General features: G+C 35.9%; 2 protein-coding genes across 5 annotated transcripts in view; both read right to left on the minus strand.

Annotated features, from left to right (window-relative positions):
- Nucleotides 1–24,745, minus strand: part of LOC138684735 (coiled-coil domain-containing protein 178-like) — a 191,902-nt gene that overhangs the window by 118,659 nt on the left and 48,498 nt on the right. For all 4 annotated transcript variants that reach the window (XM_069779248.1, XM_069779249.1, XM_069779246.1 and 1 more), the window contains one exon: nucleotides 22,303–22,365. In XM_069779248.1, coding sequence (XP_069635349.1) covers nucleotides 22,303–22,365 — 63 coding nt within the window. The remainder of the gene's footprint in view (nucleotides 1–22,302; nucleotides 22,366–24,745) is intronic.
- Nucleotides 5,361–18,729, minus strand: LOC138684882 (coiled-coil domain-containing protein 178-like). Its single transcript, XM_069780364.1, has 7 exons — nucleotides 18,529–18,729; nucleotides 17,964–17,985; nucleotides 17,266–17,427; nucleotides 13,807–13,920; nucleotides 9,740–9,885; nucleotides 6,040–6,199; nucleotides 5,361–5,483 (listed from the first exon to the last, which is right to left on the minus strand). Exons 3-7 carry the CDS (start codon nucleotides 17,353–17,355, stop codon nucleotides 5,361–5,363), a joined length of 633 nt encoding a protein of 210 aa, XP_069636465.1. The 5' UTR covers nucleotides 17,356–17,427; nucleotides 17,964–17,985; nucleotides 18,529–18,729.

Consider the following 24,745-nt stretch of genomic DNA (forward strand, 5'->3'; position numbering starts at 1 on the left):
TAATTTCTTCCAAATTAGAACAGCACCCTTGGCAAAAATCAAACTATTTTTGAAATATTATGAGTGAAGAAATTATAATCAAAACTGGTTTGCAATGTTAGGAAGAGCCTTTGTGTTTGTAGAAAGAAAAATTAATAATTGTTTTAATTTAAAAAAAAAAATTAGACCATTACAATAGTTCTCATTGATGCTGTTTAAAATACAGTGAGGGTTAATTTGCTTTTAATTATTATGCATATGGCGTGTTTTTCAATGAAGATATATAGAACTAACCTTTAAAATCTCTATTAACCTTCCACTTTTTGATTTTCACTCAGAGTATTATTACCGTCATGGCACCCAACCTCTAGCTATGCATATTCCTCAGAAGGGAAGGTATATGACTTCCCTATGAGCCAATAAAATCAGTGGGATGGTTATTTGGGTAATACTGCCAGCACTTCCCACAGGACAGCATGTAAGTCGATAAGCTAAGACTACCCAGGAGCATGGAGTAAGAGTCAGAAGTCTATCTTGTAACATGGGAGTCCCACATACCAGTGTAGCACACTGTTGGAAGCCACTGAGTCAACTAATTAAAGACAATTTTATAGCCAGACTATTTGTTATCCTTACCCTGCACACACACAAAATAGCCTAAAGGGAGCAACGGCTCTCTAGCTTTTAAAAAAATCCTCTTTTGTCATATATCTTCAAATATAACTATTGTGTTTACATGGCTATGCTGTAACAAAGCTCTTCAGCAACATTAATATTGATTAACAGTATTTTTTGAAAGTAAGAGATGGAAACTGCTCTGAAGGTATTAGTGCAGCAAGACTGAAAAGAATGACTAGAAGAAAAGATAAGCTAAATAGATGAATAGTAAATGATAAAAGACACCCAGTGGATTTTACCTAATACCATGATGATAAACAGTCCCCTGGATCTAACTTTGTTTTTCCCTATTTCTTAATTCAGCTTTCAGCAGTATATTATCATATTTCTATAACAATCCCTTCTGAAATATGGCATTTTGTAGATGATTTCATTAGTAATAGTCTCAATATCTGATGAAACAACATATCATGACTAGCTGTTAGAACTGGACACGGATTTTCTGATATATCATTCCCCAGATGGAAAACGCTTTTCTACAAAAAAGAAAGTGCTCATAAGACCTTGCTGATTTGTTTTAACATGAAAAACATTTAAGTTAAGGTAAAAACATTCTGATTAAACATCTGCAGACTAAACTTTTTTTTAATAGTAACTGATTCAAAACTTATTTTAGTATCTATAAAATATAAAGTAAAAATTTTTAACCTTTCTGCATTGTGATAAGGAAACCATATTGTGATTCCATTAAAGGAACTTCCAAATGCCCTTTTAAATATCTGAGAAATTCTCATTCAGTTTTAGATGAAACATTGCTGAACTTGGTGCAGTTCTAAGGTACAATGCTAAAGAAATATCGATTTATTACTACCTTCTTTTCAGTATCATGCAACAGTCAAATAAATTCATAGGAAATCTAGAAACATTGGGAGGTAAGGGGTTTTTAGCAGAAGACTAATGTTAATTAATAGAATTAGGAAGTTACATTATGGCTACTATTTCAAAGCAAAGAGAAAGTCAAAGTATCAGTACATCTGTTAATGCTTTGGGTAACAGCATTCAATGTGTTTATCAAAAGTACATAGAGATGTATATACAAAAGTATATAAAGATGTCTGAATTTAAAGATTTATACATCTGCACTTCAGAAATATATTATCATGTGTCCAATAGCAAACACTAATGAGGACAAATTTTCACATTTCAAGAGAGTTTTGGTCATTCAAAATGTCTTGCTCAGCCTTCAAAAATCACAGTAATCATTTTTACAGTTACTTTAATTGAAAGTACAATAATCACATTAGCAGCAGAAAATAAGAGCAAGCAGTCTTGTTTTGAGGTTAAGAAAACATGGCACAACATAATCATTCTGAACGTGATCCAACACTCATTATGAATTGTTATGTCAAAGAATTCTTATCTGTGTGTTTAATACAGCACATATCAGCACTGAACCAAATGGCAATATGATAGTTTGGGGACTGTACTGTCTCTGTAGAACATAAGGTAATGAGATGCTATGAGAGTAGTTACAAATAGCACAGTAATAAAATATGCCTATAAGGTATAACTTCATCATTATACATGTAAATTTTGCCATTTAGTAGCATGCATGTTAGTAAAACAAAAGTCACACCTTGTACTTAGCTGTGACATTTGTTACATTCATGTGTCATAGTCTTATCACTTGGCAGCCCTTTCTCCTGTGAGAAGACAGAATCTAGAAGGTCTGCAAATCAGTGATTCAGCTCTCCAGCCAAATCACACAATGTGTGCTCCTCAAGAGCAACCAGTTTGGTCCTGATCATGAATAGACAGTTTCTATCCCTCAGTGCACCACAAGAATTGCCCCACAAAATTTCTTTTTCTGTCTGGACCTGTGCTGAAGCCACCAGCTTCTTATGCGGATTCTCCCACATCAGGACCATTCTTCAACTCCATTCCCCTTCATTCTTCAACTCCATTTCCCTTCACGATGCTGACAACAAGGGTCCCTAGATTTCTCACCAAATTTCTCACCTAGTTTCTGGCCAGTTTATCTCTTGATAAGAGATTGTTTAATCTCCTTTGTGGATTTAACAGTTCCATCTAGCCTTCAGGAGAGAGGGACCTCTTGCTTGAATAAAGACATCACTCACTATCCACTTCCTGTCAAACTATTCAAACCTTTTTTTCTTGGCAAAAAGTTTTTCCTTCCTCTTGTTCTCACTTACTGGCTTTTACTCACCCTCACAAAATCTACAAGTCACCGCAAAAAGGACATTTTACTGGACCTCTTCATAGATCTCAGGCTGGGATTTTCAATCTCACTGGTCTTTCATTTATTACTGCATCATTCTTTTCTGCATAAGGTGTAATGTCTCATACCTGTCCATCTTAAAAATGAGATAATGAGGATGATTGGTAATTCTAATCTCCAAACTGTACTGCTAGCTGTGCACCTCTAGCTTTTTGTATCAACATGTACATCTGCGTTTCTCCTTAAGTAGAAGGAACTATGAATTAACTTTCCATTTTCAGAGTCAAGAGTTTGTTTTCCTGCTTAAATCTGGCCCTGAATCAACCAAAGTATCTAACAGCACTTCTCCCAAACTAAAAGATACAACTTATGTTGAGTTGCTTGAGGTTTTGTTTTCACCTTAGCTAAGAATACGTATGACATTACCATACATATTCAGAGCCTGTATAGGAAACATCCCCTTTTAGTTTTTGTACTTCATGAAACTTGGAACAAAGTATTATAATTTTTTCAATTACCAAGACAGGCAGTTCTCAATATCTCACTAGAATCTCTAGAAACCCTAGATCAGAACCTCTTGAACAGCTCCCTGTACTTTTTCACGGCATCACTCTGTACTCCAGAATTTAGGGCATTGCTTTTTTATTGTTTTCTCCCCATGGGTGTTAATCCTGTGAGGACTACTTTTTCAGCCACTCATCTCTTACCTTAAAAATATGCTTAATCTATTCCTATTGAATTATCTATCAATTGAGGGTTGAATGGTCTCACCCAGCTTCAGACTCAGAGAAGCAAAGACTGTGAAAACTGGGCTGACATGTATGCACCATTACTACTTCAGTAAACCAGGTTTCACCTCCAGACCTGGGGGACAAAGCCTCATAATCATTGTACCACATTACCTGAAGTCAGGACTGTTGCGGAAATTGTGAAATTCAAAAATCAGAACTTAAATGCTTTTTCATTCAACCCCAATTAAAGGAGAAAATTTATCTTTATCATTCAATACCAGAGCAAGATAGATGATTTGAATGTTTACTGTCAGGAAAAACTTCTGAAAGCTGTCCAAGTGATCTTTTCCAGAGACCCACACTGGTCATCCTTCTAAAAGCCATGGCGCAACTTCCACAAATCACAGCTAGCCTCCTTGAAGAGCCTGCCTGTAAATCCTAGTTCCAATGTCCTCAGAAACTTTCTCCACCCACTGGTACTTGGCCTTCTGCTCATTTCTGCTGGGTAGTAAACTGAAGACACTGCTGAATTTTTTTGTTATTTTCCATAAGGTACTGAAGGAATATTTGGCTTTGCTGGTGTTGTTACCACCAGTTTAGTCTTTCCTGACTAGTCAGAAAAATAGAGTAAATGAACTCCATGTGAGGAGGTAGAGAAAAAGAACTTTCTGATGTAATATAAACAGTCAGGAGATATTCTATTTTTAATTTCTTATTTTTTTAAAAAGTTTTCAAATGGATCAGTGGGGTTTGGGATTTTATAGACATGAATAAATGCTTTTATCTGTTTTTTCCATAAAAATAGCAAAGAATGACATAAAAATGACTAGGCAATAACAAGGTAACATTAAAAGGGTGACAGTGTGAGCCTCCATTCCAGCTGTAAGCCTAGATGGAGAGTTGTCATCACAGAGACCAGCAATGTGTTCCAGTAAAAACTAAAACAGGCTCTCAAGCATGCAGCGTAATATTTCCACTTATATTTAACCACCAAAAGCTTGGCATAATCTCATAACTCCAACATTAATTTAGTAACAAAATACTGTTAAGAGCTCTGTACTTCAAGCAATACCCATAACTCAATGTGTAAAAGAGATGGGAGAAGAGACGAGACAGGATGAAACAGGGCAAGTTAGAAAAAACAAATCTTGATGTCCTAGAGAAGGAGATAAGAAAGGTACTTCACCAAATCATCCTTACAGTTATTTTTGAAGTTAAGGCAATGATGAGCAAGTCAACATCCTGGCAAGTATTTTTGACCTCAGAATTAATTTAACACAACAAAGGATCCAAATATGGTATTTTGAAAGGACTAGTATCCCTGTAAAAATTAATAAAGGAGCAATTTCTATTTTTTAAGAAATATGGGGGTTTTGTTGCTATTTCCCTTTCTTTCATATCCTGATCAGTACAGATTTTGTGAAAACAAACAAAAACATTAATTAACACATTGGAAATAGGAAGTAAAAATGAATACTAAAGAGAATGTAATTGAGTAGTTTATCTAAACTATTCTAAGCTGAGAACAGTATATGATGGACATAAAAATAAAGAACACAAGACCAAAAGTGGAATATTTTCATTATTTTTAACACAGCTACAATTGCAAAAATCTTAATCTCAGAATGTCTCCCCAAAGGAGAAACATTTTAATGTTATCATTTTCATGTAAAAACAAAGAAAATTATACATGAAGTATTAGGCAATTATCCATTTTCTTAAGGAAAAAAGTTTAAATATTAAAATAATACAGAGAAGAACTTAGAGAATTGTGGTTATTACCACTGTGTATTTTAGAATTCTGTTTCAGATAGCTTTGATTCCTCAGTTACATCTACACAGACTCTGGCTCCCATCTGCCTGGTATCAACCACAGCATCTAAGATCCAGATGAGGGTCTGGTTAAGGAGTAAATCCTAACAGTTCAGAAACAGCTTTATACAAAAAACCAAAGTCTGACTGCTGCACTATGATGAAGATTGCATGCACTGAGCACTATTCTTGTACTTAAATGATTAAAAAGGAATGGAAACTTATTGATGCTGATCTTAGTCAAAATTATCTGAGATTTATTTGTTACTGAGAACTTGGTGAAAAGGAGGAAAAGATTTTTCAAGTTAGCAGAAGTGGTGTCTTGTCTTTTCTTTCCCAGAGGTATCCACAAATCAAAGCAAAAGAAAACAGGGAAGTATACAACAGCCCTAAGCACTAATGAAAAATTAGAAGTGCCAAAGCAAATGAAAACCTTTAAAATTTTCCTAGAATTACTTCTTTATTCACAGAAACAAAGAAGTCTACTGCAGAAAAATAGTAATTTATTTAATTAGAAATACTTGCATATGGACAAGAAGATACTACTTATTTCAAACTTTTGATAAAACTGATATCCTTTTTAGACATAAAAATAGCCAGAACTAACCAAACAATTGTTTCACTTCTTACATAAAGAAACCCAGCTTTGATAATACTCACTTTGGAATCTTTCAGGTTTTTCTTTCTAATCTGTAGTAATTCTCTATATGTTTTTTCTTCCTGCTTTAACCTTTTCTCATATTCCACTAGTTCATCTTGGAGATGATTAAATACTATCTGAACATTTTGCTGCTTAAACATCACACCACTTAAAATTTTCCTTCAAAAGAAAAAAAATATTCAATGAAGTATTCTGTTATACTGTTTTTTAGTCTTTACTTACAGGTTTAATGTTTAATTTCATAATGGATAAAATAATGTCTTATTGCAAATAATGATACCCTTTAAAAAAACAAAGAGCTATATGATGGAGCTTATCATGAATGTTCAGACCACTTAAAGACACTGTGCCTATCAATCCATATCCAATGAGTCTATTGAGGTACATAACTCTCACAATTTTAAAAAACAGCTTGCATTTTTAAAACAACTTTTTAGAGAATGGACTGGTTCACTCCCACATGTAAAGTATCTGCTCGAATAATGATATTCTGAGACACAGAATGAGCCCATGACCAGTGCCATATTGGGTGACCACTTTTTTATTATTTATTGAGACTGGAAGTGGGACCTTCACACCATTTCTCTAATACTTCATCTTTTTCTCTGCCCATACCTAGTATGGTTTCTTTAACCTGTACATATGAAATATGTAAAGTAAGCAATTTTCAGAGATTTTCACTCTACTAACATTCTGTTCCCCCAGGGTCTGTATTTCTGTTACTTTTAGACAGAAGAAATTAAAAAAAAAAGAAAAAAAATTATTTCAAACTGATTTTCTGCAAGATAACCTAAACTAGAGCCTTGTAGGTAATGTAACAGTTGGCTGCATAATAAAGACTGTATCACAATGTGCACACAAAAAAGGAAACTCAAGAGACAAGTTTAAGTCTACTTTTTCTAATTCTAAGGTTTTGCCGTGTAAACTCAATGTTACTGTAACACTAATTTTTTTTATTTTAAAACAAATCAAACAGTCTGAGAAAGGGAAAAATCTGTCATGTAAAGATTATGCTGATGGCTCAGGAGCCATCTATGCTGTCAAGCTAGGAACAGCTGGGACCAATAATAAGCTGTTATGTTTCTTATTGATTAGCTGATACTTCACAGAACAGATGTATTTAGGAGTTTTGGAATTTAGTTCTAAATTCTGGAGGTCACAAGATCCTCCTCACAGTCTCTTCTGATACTCTCTGCAGAACAACAATCCCCTTTGCAGAAAATTAAAGCATCTAAGGCCTCCTCTGAATCAGTGTCTACAAAAACCTTTCTAAAGAGGGGCTAAGGGATCCATCAGAAATTACCTACAATTCCTTTCCACTGAAAACCCTTCCAGCCTTCCTAATCTCCAGTACATCCCCTTAACTTGCTTCCTGCCCTTATTTCCTTCTCACTGGAGGTAGGCACACCATATGGGAACTGATGCATATAAATGGTGAGGGCTCCAATACAAGCAAGGATGCTTCTCACACAAACCTTAAGTTTACAAGATTTGCACATCATCCTTTCAATTTAATTAGCAAAAAACTCCACTGAGATAAAAAAAATTGAGTGAATGTATTTCACGTTCCTTCTTAACTTCAGATGTGAAGACATGTCTTTATGTCTTCCAAGGGTGTGAAAACAATTTCTCAAAACTCATTGGTATAAGACACTTTCTAGATGGGATACCTGTGGCATGTAATTTTATCAGGTTAGGCTAAATTTTGCAGTAGACCTCAGTTTTGTAGTCAAATTTATCGTGGAAGAAGTATTTATTTCAAATTACTGTTATTTTGATAACATTGTGTCAATATTTCTTTTTCACTCTAATAGCTATTATTTAGTCTTTTTATTGCATTAATGGTAAGCAATAAGTCACGGAAGTGTTATTCAGAGAAAGATGCTAGGAAGTATCTACAAAAGGACAACAGCGAAGACTGAAAGCAGAAGTAGGGACTCCTTTACCTCAAGTTTCTCCACCAGATCAGGCTAGAATTAGCCGGATGATGTGCCAAAAAAAATGGAAATAATAGCCAAGAGTAAAAGTAAAAGCAGTTTAATTTTTATTCCCAGTTTTTCTATCAAGTCAGGCAGGTATCAGCACTCTTACAAAAAGAGGAAAGATCATTTCAAATAGATAAGCACATTTGATATTGAACATATTTTGATATAATACAAAATATAACAGGAAATGGCTAGAGCAGACTTTCTTAAGATAGACTGATGAAATGCCACATGACATGTCAGATTATTGGAAACATTAATAGAAGAAGGTAGATGAGCCTGGAAGAAAATTTGTTTCTGAATATTGTCACCATAATCTTCACTAATGAGAAGCAGTAAGCAATGAAAAAACACCAACAACCCCAAACTCTTCTTCTCCTTTGCCCCTCAAGCACGGAGAGTCTGAGTGCTCTGATAACCGGAAGGCTAACCAGCATGCTGCCAGTTTTCAGCAAGTCACATGATGGAGAAATTCCCTTGTGCTGCATCTTCGGTGTTCAGAGAATGACAAAAAGGAATACTAGCCATTTTGGATGCATAATTTAGAAGTCTGAGGGGGTTTTTTGGACTTTTTTTGACTTTACAGTTCATTCTATTAGGTGGAATCTCTAAAAGCAGGTTCTCAAGAAAAATGCAAAGTTTTCATTACTATCTATTTTAGATTTAGAAGTTGGAGAATTTGCAAGAAAATTCCTCTTTGAAAGAGAAACAGACTTCTTAGCTATATAGAAACAATGAATTGCTGGAATGAACTTTCAGTGCCACTTTGTGTTGATATTATCCCTTTCTTCTCTGAGTCTGAATATAACGTATCAGTGATATGAAACTACTGACTGCTGGCTACAGAGCTGTGGAAAACCAGAAGAGATTTTCAGTCATGGAAAGATGCCTTCCGTTCTTGAAGTCCAGTAAGTTCCACTGCACATTGGGTCCCTCTGAATCATTCTGTTTGAATCAAGAGTTGGAAAAACCCCATATCCAGTACCACATATTCAGCTAAAAAAATTACATAGAAAAATACGTGGTTTTCCCCAGTCAATAATTTCAAGGAATAATCTCTCAAAGATCTTTCAAGACCAACAGTACCTAAGTGAATGAGATCACAGAAAGGGAGCTGTAGTATAATGATGCAAGGATCACTTTTTCACTATTTAGTCATCCTGTACAATTCAACAATCCAAGCTGCTTTCTCTTTGACATTGCACAGCAGGTTCACCTTTATCCTTGAAGAGTAAGCCTGCTGCGCAATCAGCATATACAGCCCTCCAAGGCTTGCATGGCCTAGAAGGCAGCCTGCATTATCAGTTGGATAGAGCCCTTTGAGACTATTTTCAGGTCTCATCAGTCACAGTAAGTGTAGGTCCACACTTCTTAAACCAGAGAAAACACAGAGTGCGTAGAATCCTCCATTAATTAAGGATGCAACTGACCATGAATATTATCAGATTTCTGAAAGTAATTCTGATGCCCAAAATTCAATTTGGTAGGCAGACAATTTATCATTAATAACTTCTACAGATGCATTAAAACTACAAGCAGTGATCAGACAAAAATACTCTCAAATTATTGATGAAAAGTACATTATATTTCCTAGAAATAATACTGTAAAATAATAAAACTATTCTTTAGTAATAGTAATAAAGCAGAATTAATAAATTACTTTAGTAAAACTAATAAACTATCCTTTAAAATTCATAGAATAGTTAGGTCTTACTGCAAATCAGTGACAGATTTTTCTGTATTTTCCATCCCTATTTGCTTCATGTTCCATAATTCATTTAATTCTTTAAGTCCTTTTTTTAAATTTTCCATAGTGTGGGAGTTTTCAGCAATTTGACTGGAAACAAATGAAGTTTTTTCCTGAGAATTAAAAAAAAATACATAGCATGTAAATTAGGCAGGGCTAGATTTTCAAATACTGTATTTTAAGCACATGATTATGGGCAACAATTCACGAAATTGTATACCCAAATAAAGAGAACTTCTTTTAGAGGGGGCAGTTGAAGCACTTAGTGCAACTGGAAGAACTGCATTTCTGTAAGAGCACGGCTTTACACATCCAGTTATAGTTCTCTGACTTGTTGCACAATTCTTCTACTGTACATCCACAAATTTTATTATGGCACTTGTATTTTTACAGTTGCCTATGTTGTATATGGATGTATGCATGTTTGTAGGCCACCATCTTCATAAAATACATATCCTCTTTTATTTTTGCTCCCATACGCAAAAGTTTTGGAAATAAGCACTGACTTGCACAGCAAAAACTTTATTAATGACAGTGAAAAGTAACAATTTTTGCATATGATCTAAGTCTGGGCCTATTTATTTCAGCGTATGCAGAGTCAGTGTCTTAACTGGCAGCTTTTATTGCTGGACCATCAAAGTACTTCCAAAATGTAATACTGTTTTAGGCAGATACCTCAAAAACTTGACTTTCAGGAAAAACCAGTATTTTTAGTTGCCATTCTCCAGGGAGAATATGGCTTAATCATTATCTCTGAAAACTGGTGTTCTTCATTTAGTTGCCTAAATAGAAAGTTGCCCTCTTTTAGATGTCAAGTCTTTTATAACATAGTTGTCCTGTGCTGCAGACAGTGGAGGATTAAAGCACAGATAATGACTCCTGAACTCCTGCCTATTTTCCTCAGCTACAAGTACACAACTCAAAGAGATGCTGCTGAAAACCTTTAAATTAAAAAGTGTTTTCACTTTATTCTACAGAAGAGAGATTAAATTGAAGTATCATCTTTTTCATACCAAAAGTGACTGACAGTCACAGGACCCCGAAAATGTAAAGATTCATGACACAAGCAAACTTTACTTTCAAGACCAACAGTATCTGGTAAACAAAGCTGCAGCTTTGCCACAATGAAAAAGGTAAACATAAAGCACTGTAGCAGTTCAATAGTAATGAACAGGTGGGAGTCTTCTGTTTGGATGATACTTCTAAAGTGGTCTTGCTGCATTAGATTTTGTAACCCATACTAATGGGCTGTAAGCAGATATGTAAATGGGTTAAATTAAGAGGGAGAAAAATACCTTTTGATTATCCTTATATATACATATATACACATATACAAAGATAATTTAAGTGCACACATGTATAAATACCAAATTTCAAGACCTCACAATTCAGTAGACAAAGAATGCATCACAGTATTTAAATAAAGATCAGTATTTCAAAAATTTCTTCTTTAGATACTGCCTCATTTTTCTGAAGCAGTAGCCTGATGCATAGGCCAATGATCTTTTTCCTTATGAGAGAAGTGCTTCTTAGAGGTATACCTAAAAGGTAGCTGTAAAAAAACTGAGGAATCAAAGCTTTTGTAACAGATGTTAGCACAGATATGAAGGTGTGCAATGTACCACAAGAACATGACATTTTTAAGGCCTCTGAACTTTGTAAAAGTGTAATATGGATCTATATAGGATTAGATGGAAATTTCAGGTTTCTTGCAGTAACATAGAATCATTAGAAAAAAAATGAAGGTATGGTAATTAATGCAAATCCCTTTGCAGCTGAACTGCCTATAGAGAGTCTCAAACCTCTGAGGAAATATCATATTAGTTTTAGGCTCAGTACCAGGAAAACTTGGAGAAATGTGATAGCATGTGATATACAGGATGTCTGTATGATCTGTCCTGGCCTTAAACTTTAAAAATAATGAAATCTGAGATGATTAAGATATCAGGGCCAGATATAAATATGTACACAAAGAAGCCATGACATGTTTTTTGCCAAAGAGTCAGGTTCACATATGAGCTAGGTTAGAACAAAACTGCCAATGAAGAAGAATTTTGTCGCTTTGACTTCCTGCACTTTTTTTAATGACTTTTTAACCAAGACAGATAAAACCTGAAAATGTTGGCTTCCAAGCTTATGGGATGCTAACCATTGAGTCAATGCAATCTGGTACCTATTACAGAAGACAGAGAATTTGCAATCAAGTTTTAGAACAAAAAAAACCCACCCTAAAAATGGTGAGATACTCTGCATTCTGTGATCCAAATACTGATAGATTGAATATCTGCTCCTTATGGCTTGCTATAGTGGATAAAAGTCCAGTGTCCTGCCTAAGTTGAATGAGTCCCTTGGCACTTGGTCATTCAGCTTTCCAATACATGAACAGTATTCTTCATTCTTCTTAGTTGCTGAACAAGACTACTGTTGTATTATGGGGTAGAGTTCATATGCTTTTATCTAGTTATCTATCTTTTAGACATTTAAATGTCAGTAGACCAAACTAAGTCACTTCAGATTCAATAGTGACATGCAGAAGATGCCAGGGTGTGATTCATCTTGTCCTAAAATAGGTGAACTATGAAGGACTGAGTGAATTGCTTGATCAGTTGGAAGTTGGAGATTCTATATTACTCCTGTACTAAGAATACTACGGAATCATAGCCATTTCTTCCATAACATCATTTAAGCTACATACTAGACAAGTTTTAAACAAGCTAATGTCTTAATCATGGGAGAGCACTAGAATCTCTGAATGTAACTTTAAATAACTTTTCCTTAAAAACAATATGACATGATTAACAGAATCATATAGTGTGACCCTGCACAGCTAGAAATAGGAGTTATTGTTAAAAATTAGACAGCCCCTTTTATAAATCCCCCCGTTTACAAAACTTCAATTGCTACGATCAAGGAACTGCATCAGGCTCTAAGAATGCACCTTTTAATGTATCCAAGTATTGTTACCAGTTCAGAGCTCTACAGATCTCATAAAATAGTCTCTGTACATTGTTTTATTCCACTTACCCAGAATACTCCTCTAATAATCCTCCAGAACACCAACTCAAATATTGCTCAAGTAACTAATGGATACAGTTATTTACAGTTAGGCAGCATTAAAAAGAATAATTAAAAAGTATAGGAAATAAATGCACTGAAAAATATTGTAGAATTACTGATTATCTGTATGCTGATTCATCAGTCATTTCCACATGTTCTAAGATCTATTGGTAAACCTGCAGTTTGGTAGAGCACAACCTTTAACAGAAAGGGATGTATAAACTCTGCCTTCCCTGCCAAATTTAGAAACCTGTGTGAATCAGTGAATTTCCCAATGCTTAATTTAAGATTCTGTCATATATAGGAAGTCTCCGAGTTTTCCAATAGAAATTACCAGATTCGTGAAAGCTACTCGGAACAACATGAAAGCTTTTCTCTTTTTTTTTCTTTAATCTGTATGACTCATCTTTGATGCTGTGATATCTAACTTAAGTTTACACAATATGCAAGTGAAAGATTAATAAAAATGAACAGAATCTTAGAAAGAAAATGCTTGTTTCTTCTAATGTTTATAACTGTGTTTATATAAAGCATAGTGTTCAGTAATGAAATTCAATAATTCCCTTTGGTGGATTATATAGTTTAGTAACTGATACAGCAGATATAAGCCATCATTTACAAAAAGATGCCATCTGCTGAGCAAACATGCAATCAGCAGGCACTTCCTATTATACTAGAATCTTTTTCGTCCTTTATTGATTTTCTCCATTGCATTTCTAAAGCCCCTCAAGCAATCTGAGCCAGTGTAGCAAATGAAGAAAGCAAAGGACTTTTCAATGACCCCAATATCAATTCTGCTTTGTACTTTATGCTGTCTCAAGGCTATGGACCTCATAGGTTAGTTCAAGCAAGAGACAGAAAATAGTACATACACTGTATGTATGTATATAGTTCCAAGGCAACTGTGTAGAAATGACAGCCTAACCCTTGAGATTAAACATACTTCAAAAAAGCCATACAAGCATTAAACTATTCACCTGTATATCATTTAATTGTTGCTGCAAAATATTTCTTTTTTGCTCCAGTTTTTGTTCAGTTTGCTTCTGCTGTTTATCTAGCTCTTGTACTCTCTGATCCAAATAGGACAGCTTCTGGAGAGTTTATGTATAAACACATGTGTTAGTATTCAAAAGTTATTGTCCTACATTCTATAGAAATCAGAAAATATGTTAGTCATTAAATACTCTAACAGTTAGCATTCTTAAGCTTATTTTTGTTTTCCCTTCCATACCCATTTTTCTGCCATGTAGGTTTATATACTCTACACTTTGAATGAAAAAAATGCACATTTAAAATAGAAAATACCTCTGATACTTCATATAGTGTTTATCATCTTACAGCAAAAAATCACTGCTTACCCTGCTCCCCATGCTTCTTTCTGCCAATGAATTTAAAAATAAAGTTCTGAAATCAAAATATATGTTTGGAATAGCTTCCATGGAATTTGCATAAAGGGCAAAATAAATGTTTATTACTTGTTCTCACTAACTCATGAAAAATACAGCTAACAAGAGGAATAATAAGAAGAAAGAAAAAAAAATTGGGATATCTCATTTTTACATTTTTCATTAATCCACTCTATTATTAATTAGCATCTCAAGAAAAACAGTTCTTCTCTATTGTATTAATTTCATTTGCATCATTAGTGTGAGCACCAAATATTAAATGGCAGAAATTATTATTAATACATGTAATAAGGAAAATTTTACATTACTAAATATGCTTATATAAATTGTATAAGAGTTATATTATTCAAAGTTTTACATTCCATTTGGACTATATAACACAGAATATTAAAATAGGTATTAATATTTCCATTCTGAAACAATAATTTAAACCTTTAATCAATGAGAAAGTTCTTCCTTGAAATTACCAATATCTTTTGCATATCATTCACATACAAATTTGCTTGCGCAAACTCTTGTTTCCAAGCTTTTAAAACAGAAGCAAATACACAGCTGTAGACCATGATATATAAGGTACACCACACCTCTCTGGGTTTCCAGGAAACTAATGATGTGATCTTTGTCACATTGTTTCTACTTAGTTTTAGTTGGGGAAGGGCTAACAACATTAGTCACTGCCATTAATGCCTTGTTTTGAAAATACTATTAGCTATTAGAGGAATCTTTTTTTTTTTTTTAATTTTTCAATTTGACTTATTAAACCTGCATCAAAAATAAACTATCACATAATCCATTATCTGAACTCAAACTATTCAACATCTTCCATCTCTCCTCCAAAAATGGTTAAGCATTGCTACATGCAGACTATGTCAAGAACCCTTCAAACAGATTAACACTAAAAAACATGGAGAAGACAATCTCCCATGACAAGCTATTTACTAGTAGTCGGATAACAGAACTAAAAACCGACAGACTGATTTCGCAACAAAAACTTTCTCACTGAAGCAGAAGAAATTCTTGTATCTGGGCTTTGAGCAAAAATAAAAATCCTGTATCTAAACTGAATAGATTAAAAGAAGTTGATCTTACTTGATTGTGAGAATGTTCCATAATAAGTATTTGGCTTATTGAAAACTCCTTGCCTTAATTCTGGACATACACCATCAATAGCTAGTTTCGTTTCCTATTGATTTGGAAACAAAAATGAAGGCATTTTGCTTTTTCTTTTCTGGCAGTAAGGTCCAGTGAAATGCTCTCCTTTCACACACTTAAGAAATAATTAATTCTTTCACACTGATTGCTGTATTTTCAATTCTGGTCCCTTAGACACTTATTTCCTTTGCCAAAAAAAGGGGAAGCTTCAAATACCTTCCCTAGATTGTAAAATTGCTCATTACAGTGAACAATGCATGCCCACCTGTTCATACAGTGTGGGGCAAGAAAGAAGGAAGGACTTGTTTGCAAGGATTTGCACATATTTCATGGTGGAATACAGAACAAAGGCTTTGAGTAGTACGCAAAGCTTAATTTAAGCACAATGATAAAAGGACAGCCCCCAACTTCAGTGTTGCTGATTTGTACAATTACCAGTGTGAAAGCCAAATGCTGTTTCACTCATGATAGAAGACTAAAAACAATTGAAATTTTTCCCATGTTTCCAGTTGTTTTCAGAGCCATTTCCCAAAAGAAGAAAAGGAATAAGCACGGGCTCAAGAAAAAGACATACAAGAAGGATAAAGCAAAGGTATGGAAATGCTCTTAATTAAAAATAAATAAATAAATCTGTGAATAAATTACATTCCAAACAGTTCAGCAAAAGAAAGACTGAATGGTTCTATTTGACGGTTTTGCTTGAGGGTTTTGCTTCAATATAATGTACAGACATTACATCTTCCACTCAACTATGGTTCAGATTTTGAATATTTCCACATCATTTCAGAGCAGTAAGGTCTGTTTCTACAGATGTTTGTTGAGGTGGCAGGGGGACATAGAACTATCAGCATCGCTTAAGGAAATGATCGTCTACCTAGCTAAGGTCTCATGTTTGTAGGACTACTAGTCAACTGATCCACATACTATCAGGTATTTTTCAAAAGCATCCATCATTGTAATACCTTGTTTTCAAACACTAATTTATTCAGATAACATTGTCCACTTTGCCCTCTGCTCTCTATTACCACTGTTGTAGCACTCATATAACCAAAGCTTTCAAAGATCTAAAAAATCACCAAATCTGAAAGAGGAAAGTAATAATGAAATAAATGTTTCTTAGTCATACAAGTTTAGTTAGTATTCCTGTTACTCTTTTGAGCAGGTCTGGACAAAAGGTTATTTCTCTCAAAATTTTCCCAAGGTTTTAACCTCAGGGAAGTTTAACACCACTAGTATATCCTGCAGGTATGGGGAACAGGCTACTAGGTCATCACTGGACAACTGGAGGAAAATGGCTCGTTGGCCATTCTTTCAAGATTATAGAGGGGCCAAACAAAACATGCCATAGTATAACAGTAGGAATGCTCTACTTGGAAGAGTGTACTTAATTAAGTCAATTCAAGTAGGTTGAGAAACTGTTTTTAATACAAAAATCTTCTGGGGTTTTTTTCTTATTATACAAAACAGACCTTTCATGAGAGGAAGGAAAAACATTTTTATCAGTATCACCTATAAAGCAGGAAAGCAGAGAAGGTCCCCAGCATGCCATGGCTGGAGTCTTATACACTAGTTACTCCCTTCAGCTTGTAAGTAAGCAGAGAAGTACAAAGGAAAGAGGAAAGTATTAAAGAGTCTCCCCTTTTGTAAGAAAACAGACCACACAAGTTAAAAGAGACAGTAAGATTTTTCTAATACAGAAAGCAAGAAAGGTCAAAAATAAGGCTGGAATTATGTTGTGGTTTGTTATGTTTTATCAAAGCACAACTGCACAGCTGCAAAATCTGACTCTTCTGAGCTATGGACTTCTGTTTCCTCTTATATTTCTCTAATAATGACAAAAAATATGCTAGTGAGTGGTCCAGAATGTACTACTTTTACCTCATGGTTGTCTTTAAATATATCATTATTTCTTTTAAATTTTGTTTTTAGATAAGCTACTTGTGTCTCAATCTCTTCTATCCTCTTCATATCTTCCACTCTTTTCTTGAGTTTCTCTTTTCGTTTTTCCTCTAGCTCATCATATATTGCTGTAATCCTGGCCTGTTTATTAAAATGTATATAGAATTAGCTTTCAGTATTTCAAAAGTGGAAATAGAACATGAAAAATCCAAATCTGAAAGAACATTTATACTCCTAAGTAAGCACCATGAATAGACCAAAAGTTAACAAATACCTCATAAGGTGATTAAAAATGTGTTCAAACTGAGGGAAAAGTTGGCCATTAAGTCAGCATATGTCAGAAGCCTTTGAACAGGAAAAGCTGAATAGCCAGAACTGGCAAACACAAATACAGCAGAGGACTCAGCAAGAAATATTAGAAAATGTAAAAATGACATTGAAGTAGACAATGAATTTACAGTACTATTTAAGCAGATAGTAAAAAAGAATGCCATAAAAGAGGAATTAAAATTCTAAATATTAATGTCAAGAGTGAAAATCTTTTCTAATCACCATGGGCGTGTTCCTAGATTTTTTGAAAAAAAAAGGAAGGAAAACACTGCAGAGTGAAAAGGAACAAAATCTTTGCAAAATAAGTGAACACCCTTCAAGGCTGGGAAATACAAGATCCAGCATACCTCCACTCCAAACTTCTCCCCTCTGCCCAAAGAAATAAAGATAGAGAAATATTATGTACAAGCAGTTGTGTTATTCAGAATGGGCAGGTCTTACATACACTTACAATTCCTAATATCCAAAATTCACCATCACTTGAACTCAAATAATTATTTGTCTGTGTAGCAAAGATTGAATGCACAACATCTGATATTGATATATATAAACACACACAGACATATATGTCTATATATATTTAAAGTGGAATGCAGCTGGCAACATTTTGAATTCCTTTCAGCTGTAGAAGCAGAGTGAAATAAACCAAGACTATGGGAAAGAGAGCAAGAAATGACCATACATGTGACTTACTCTTTTCAAAGTATTACGCTAGGTGGTAAATAACTCCTTTTTCTAGTTTTAATCATAGTCTACACAGTTATCCTTACCAGGAGTGTTTCAAGTAGGAAATGCAGCATAATTTCTGAATTCCTATAGAATGGCACAATATTAGGTAAAGTTACAGATAATGTTCCAGGTGACAACATGGTTGGTCGGTGGAATGGACAAGCTTCCCAGAAACCCACTAACATTTCTAGATCTCTGTCACTTTATACTTAGTTGGCATTAGGAGATTCCCTTTGGCTATCTCAGAACAGTCTCATATATGTTAGTGTTCTATGTGCTATGCACTTTGACAGTCACTAGTTAATGATAGCTTTTGCACTTTCAACATCCTTTGACATCATCATTAAGTTTTGTCCTATTAGTAAGAAAAAAACTCGTGACAGCAAGGATGAAGGCTGTCTAACCCAGAGAAATGAGGCTTTGGAAGAAAAATAGAAAAAATAGTTTTAGTTGAAACAGAACTTTAAAATCATCTTGAAAGAAGTACAAGATGCATCTCAAGATTCTCTTTACCCTGAAAAAGCATGAACTACAATGAAAAAAGCAGTTCTGAGCACAAAATTTACTTCCCATTAGGAAAGTGTTCTTTTGTTTCTGTCTGTAAAAGGAAAGAAGCGGGCTAAAAATGCCACTGAGGATCTTTGCCAAGAATCAAGATAAAGAACGGAGCTTTTTGGTTTCAATGAATAATCAAAAAGGGTCAGTATGGAATACCAAAAAGGGAGGAAGGTGTTTGGAAGCACCAGATCAAACCTGTCATGCTGTGGCAGTCAGGCCCAGTCAGGCAGTCAGCCTTCTCTGAAGCAAAGCCTGAGAATCAGAGGGAAGTTGCACATCAACCACAATTGCTCATGATGGAGACCTTGTGCACCACCTGGCTTTGAAGAGGAACATTCAACATTTTCTGCTAATGCCTGGGATGAACAAGAACTGCAGGATCACTCTTAGGGCTTGTCTTTCTAGAAATGGGAGATGTAGATACTAGATTTTGCTATTGAGCTCTTGCACAGTTCAAAGTCACAGAATGGAAGAGAACAAGCTTTGTAATAAAAGCAAAATGGAGATCGTGACTGTTCAGAGGCAAATAAAAAAGGTTCAGACTTCTCTCTCTCTCAAAAAAAAAAAAAAAAGAACAAAAAATCTTAGAAGGACTTCTGGTCATCACAGTAAATCCAACATTCCATTCTAAAGAAATACAGCCTTTGACAGCTCTCAGAGTAAATCTCTCCTATTTGAGACCATTACAAAAGGAGCCAAAGGGGGGTTTCTGACTCAAGGACTTGCAGTAAAAGACTGCAATGCCTCCCTCCAGTTTTGGCTATGTTCTTTTGATCCCACATGAAGTTGGATCAGAATCCAACATCAGAACACTAACAGCACAGGAGCATTCATCTCAGGATGAGCAGGAAGGAGCAATGGAGCCAAACAATCCTGTATCTCATAATGGTGAGAGTGGGAATGTTAATAGTAGAGATATTTTTCCCAGAGGTATGACACGTCTCCTTTACAGGAAGAAAGAGATGAATCTCAATGGCACTCACTTACCAACTATGAAAAGGCTCTCAGGATGGGTTACACATTGGTGTGGCAATGATGCATCACAGATCTCTTCCAGTTATTAGAGGGAATTTGGATGAAAAGAAAGTGATTAATTGTACTGTTTATCTGGTATCAAGTTTTATCTAAGAAAAAAGCAACCTTTTACTTCTTGCAAGGGACCTGGTTCAGCTAGTGTTGGCTCAAGGTTGGCGCAGCCATTTTGACTGTATCCCATCTCCTCACAAAATGTGCCCAACAATAGCACCTGGAAACCTGTTACTTGCCTTTATCTTGTGGGCAGGCACCACTAACAGCAAGGTTGGTACCAACAGCCAGCTCAGCAGTTGCTGATTTTGCCAGCTGTATTGGGTTTGTGTGGCAAGGTTTTGGTAATGGTGGGAGGGCTACAGGGGTGGCTTCTGTAAGAAGCTGCTAGAAGCTTCCCCTATGCCCAACAGAGCCAATACCAGCTGGCTCCAAGACAGACCCGCTGTTGGCCAAGGCCAAGCCCATCAGCAACGGTGGTAGTGCCTCTGGGATAACAGATTTAAGAAGGGAAAAAAAAGTTGCTGTGGCACAGAAACTGTAGCCGGAGAGAGAGAAGTGAGAACATGTGAGAGAAACAACCCTGCAGACACCAAGGTCAGTGAAGAAAGAGGGGTAGGAAGTGCTCCAAGTACTGGAGCAGAGATTCCCCTGCAGCCTATGGTGAAAACCATGGTGAGGCAGGCTGTCCCCCTGCAGCCCAGGGAGGTTCATGGTGGAGCAGATATCCACCTGCAGCCCGGGGAGGAGCCCACCTGTGACCCCGTGGGAAGCCTGTGCTGGAGCAGGCTCCTGGCAGGACCTGTGGACCTGTGGAGAGAGGAGCCCATGCTGGAGCAGGTTTGGTGGCAGGACTTGTGACCCTGCGGGGGACCCATGCTGGAGCAGTCTGTGCCTGAAGGACTGCAGCCTGTGGAATGGACCCAGGTTGGATCAGTTCATGAAGAACTGCAGCCCATGGGAAGAACCCAAGTTGGAGAAGTTCATGGAGGACTGTCTCCTGTGGGAGGGACCCCACGCTGGAGCAGGGGAAGAGTGTGAGGAGTCCTGCCCCTGAGGAGGAAGGAGAGGCAGAGACAATGTGTGATGAACTGACCGCAACACCCATTTCCTGTCCCCCTGCACCTCTGTGGGGGAGAAGGTAGACAATTAGGGAGTAAAGCTGAGCCTGGGAAGAAGGGAGGGTTGGGGGGAAGTTGTTTTAAGATTTGGTTTTATTTCATATTACCCCACTCTGATTTGACTGGTAATAAATTAAACTAATTTCCCCAAGTCAAGTCTGTTTTGCCCATGACAGTAATTGCTGAGTGATCTCTCCCCGTCCTTATCTTGACCCATAAGCCTTTTGTTATATTTTCTCTTCCCTGTCTAGTTGAGGATGGGAGTGATAGAGCAGCTTTGGTGGACACCTGGCATCCAGCCAGGGACAACCCACCACACCAGGCCTTCTGTATCATAAAGGTCTCTGTGTTACTGTATGGAAACTTTGAAGGAAACATTGATTTTGATTTTCTGGAATCATAGGGAATGAAGGAGTGATCTCTGGAAAGTTGCTGCTCAGGTAGAAGCCAGAGTTTGGTTCTTACAACCCCACTTTAAGGCCTCCTAGCTCTTGCTGGTGACAGTGAATGCAGAGATTAAGGACTTCTTCAGAAAATAGTCCTGGAGCTTCCACTCAGTGTCTTGCTTGAGGCTTTAAGACCTGGTAGTTATTACAACAGTTTGAATATGACCATTATCCATGCTCTTGCAGAAGACAGCTTATGGAACCCATCTGCCCAAGGATAGATATAGATGGAATACCCCTTTTGGTGATGCCAAACTTGGGATTTCAGTCAGAGAAGCTGAAGAAATATCAACACTTGCTAAGGATGGTTGAAAAGCATCACTGAAGTCCAGAAGAAAAGGGCTACATTTGACAATTGAAAAAGGGACACCAAAGTGTGTTGTGTGAATTTAGCAGCTCACATCAGGAGAAAACAAATGGTGTTAGGGCCACCCTACTTTCAATATGCATGCGTCAATATAAGGTATGGTAAGGGTCTGATTGCAATTTCTACAGAAACTGAAGAAAAATATACAAATTCAAATGATAATGTCACTACATATATGGATTATTACTAAAGGTTTTTTGTCTTCTAAAGCAAACTGGAAATTATTGTGAATAACTAGGATTCAAATAAAGTGTTTCTTGTTTTCATGAGTTTTTAAATTTTCCTAATTGTTAAACAGCAGGCATCATTACTTAGCAAAACCTATTAGCTGTCTATGTGAGTTGGTCACAAGGTACTCAAAGTTAATTCATGGTAGGAAGTAAACAGAAAGTAGAAGAATAATTTAGATTTGAAGTAAAATGATCACTGTCATGTTTACCTGAGTTGCTTTCCAAACTCCTTTTTGATCTTGAATTTCTTTTTTAAGATTCCACTCTGAATTCTTAGGGGAAAAAAAGCCATATACAACACACAAGAAAACAAGTTAATGGACAACAGCAATGAAAATTTAACACTAACATCACTGTAAAGATGAGCATACCCTTTAAATTTTTTCTCAAGTATCATAAAACTCTATTAAAAAAGGAAATTCCAAAAGAGTCTCAGGCACAAGAGGTAAATAAATATAGACCATACTAAAAGAACAGTAACAATATTTTCTAGATTTAGTGTAATTTATTTTTAGTAGCTTAAAATAGTTAAATACATGAAGAAGCTGAGCTGGCTTACCTAAATGGATATTGAACATCAAATGTTCAAAATTGAAAAATCTCAGTGCCTTCTACATTTTATATGATGAGACTTTTTTGTAATTTCTAGGAAAAAACTGAACATGTTTTAGCCCTTTCTTATATCACTACCCTGTTCATATCACTTCTAGGATAACAGTTATATAGCACATTATTATAATTTGCACCTTGAAAACCTCTAATTTAATGTATATCAGATTAGCAGGCTATCATAACTATACCTGATTACAACTGAAGTCAAACCCTAATTAGGGCTTTCTGTTTCCTTTTAAAGTGAATTTAGGGAGTGGAAAACTGATTATTTAAGCAAAACTAGGCATAACACAGCCAATAGTAAAGTAGGAAATTAACTCAACCAATTCTATTATTGAAATGTATTTATTCAAGATGTTTTATTCACATCCATATCTGCACTTTGGAAGCGCATACGCCATCAGCACTTGGAGAGGGAGGTTCCTGCATAAGGAGGTCATAAACATCTCCCAGATGCGACATACATAAGAAAACACAAAAACAGGTGCTAAACATCCCCATGGATTCTCAAACCCCAAATCCCAAAGATTATTAGGAACTTCAAGGAAAGAGAAGTTACGGAGATCAGTGTTCATGTGGAAAACACATCCTGTAATCCATGAGTAATAGCCTTTTTTTCCAGATGAAAGTTTATACATTTGCTCCAAGGATAACTCCAAGCAACAATCTGTGCCCATGGCCCTACCCTCCCCCTCACACCTCCTTGCCCACATATGCATATACTGTATCTGAATCCAAGTCCTGAGTCTATTAGACAAACTGTAGCATCTGGACTATTCTCCAAAATGCAGCAATATTTTGAATGACTAATGATAACACTTGGTGATTGCATGAATATATTTTTCACTCTATTCAGTAGCCCAAGGATACAGTTTAACTACTGGTTACAGACAGACACTTTTTTCAGACACGCCAGGGGGTAATTGCTCTCACAGAGTATCAGCAGAGACCAGGCAGTCAACTATAAATTGCACCTTCATTTAGATGATCATATTCAAAATTCACCACTATGCAACTGTTGCTTAGGTAGAGAGGTGTCTTAGTTTCTGTGCACTCCATTCACACAAACTTTTACCTTGCAAATAGCTCTTGCAACTGGTCACTTTCCCAGTGTATGTCTTCACGTGTATATGTATGCTTTAAATTATTATAAACACAATCCTTTTGGTAATTCGTGGTAACTAAGACTAAATATAGCAGTGTTAATTTAAAGCTGTTGACAGAATGGTCATTCTGCAAGTGGTAGGAATGGAGGTATTAATTAACAAGGGCACTGAAGCAACTTGAGTGGTGCTGGAAAGCAATCTCATCACTGAAGGCAGGACCACTAGTAATGGCTTCACGTAGAAGTTAAGTTGTGCCAACAAGTAAACCAGAATATGTACAGAATGAAATTCCATCTCTAACCATAAATGTATAGCTTTGAGATACATTTCTGACTGACTACATGCCCAGTTATGTAGGGCACTTATGACACTACTTATGACTTGAGAAGAGAACTAAGGAACAACAAAATCCAAGAAGTAACACTGTAGTCCAATTTAAAAATGAATTTTTACAAAAATTAGAGGAGTTTATTGAAAACATTATGAGGAACAGCTAAAAGAGTAAAATACTTGCAAGCCAGAGGGAGATTACTTACTGATATCATACTGGAGGCTCAAAGCACATGCAAGCCAAATTTTGACAGACACTTTGGAAATATCAAAAAGAAAATCAACACCACTAAACAGAAGGGAAGCTATTAGCAGCAAGACAAAAAGTTGAAATTATGTCTAAAAAAAGGAAAACAGAGAAGATCCTGAACTTTGCTTATTTAAATCTAAAAATACCATCAGGCAAGCTAAATAAGATTTTTTGGAAAAACCTGCAAAGGACATAAAATAAATCCTTTTCCAAACACATCTGATAGGAAGCCTGCTAGAGACAATGTAAAGCCAACAGATGATCAGAAGCAGTTAAAGACAGACTTACCATGAAGCACTCAGAAAAGAGAGTACGATAAAGGAAAAAAGCCCAAATTCCAAACCAAATAAAACC

The sequence above is a fragment of the Haliaeetus albicilla genome, chromosome 3 (genome assembly GCF_947461875.1).
Source record: "Haliaeetus albicilla chromosome 3, bHalAlb1.1, whole genome shotgun sequence".
NCBI lineage: Eukaryota > Metazoa > Chordata > Aves > Accipitriformes > Accipitridae > Haliaeetus > Haliaeetus albicilla.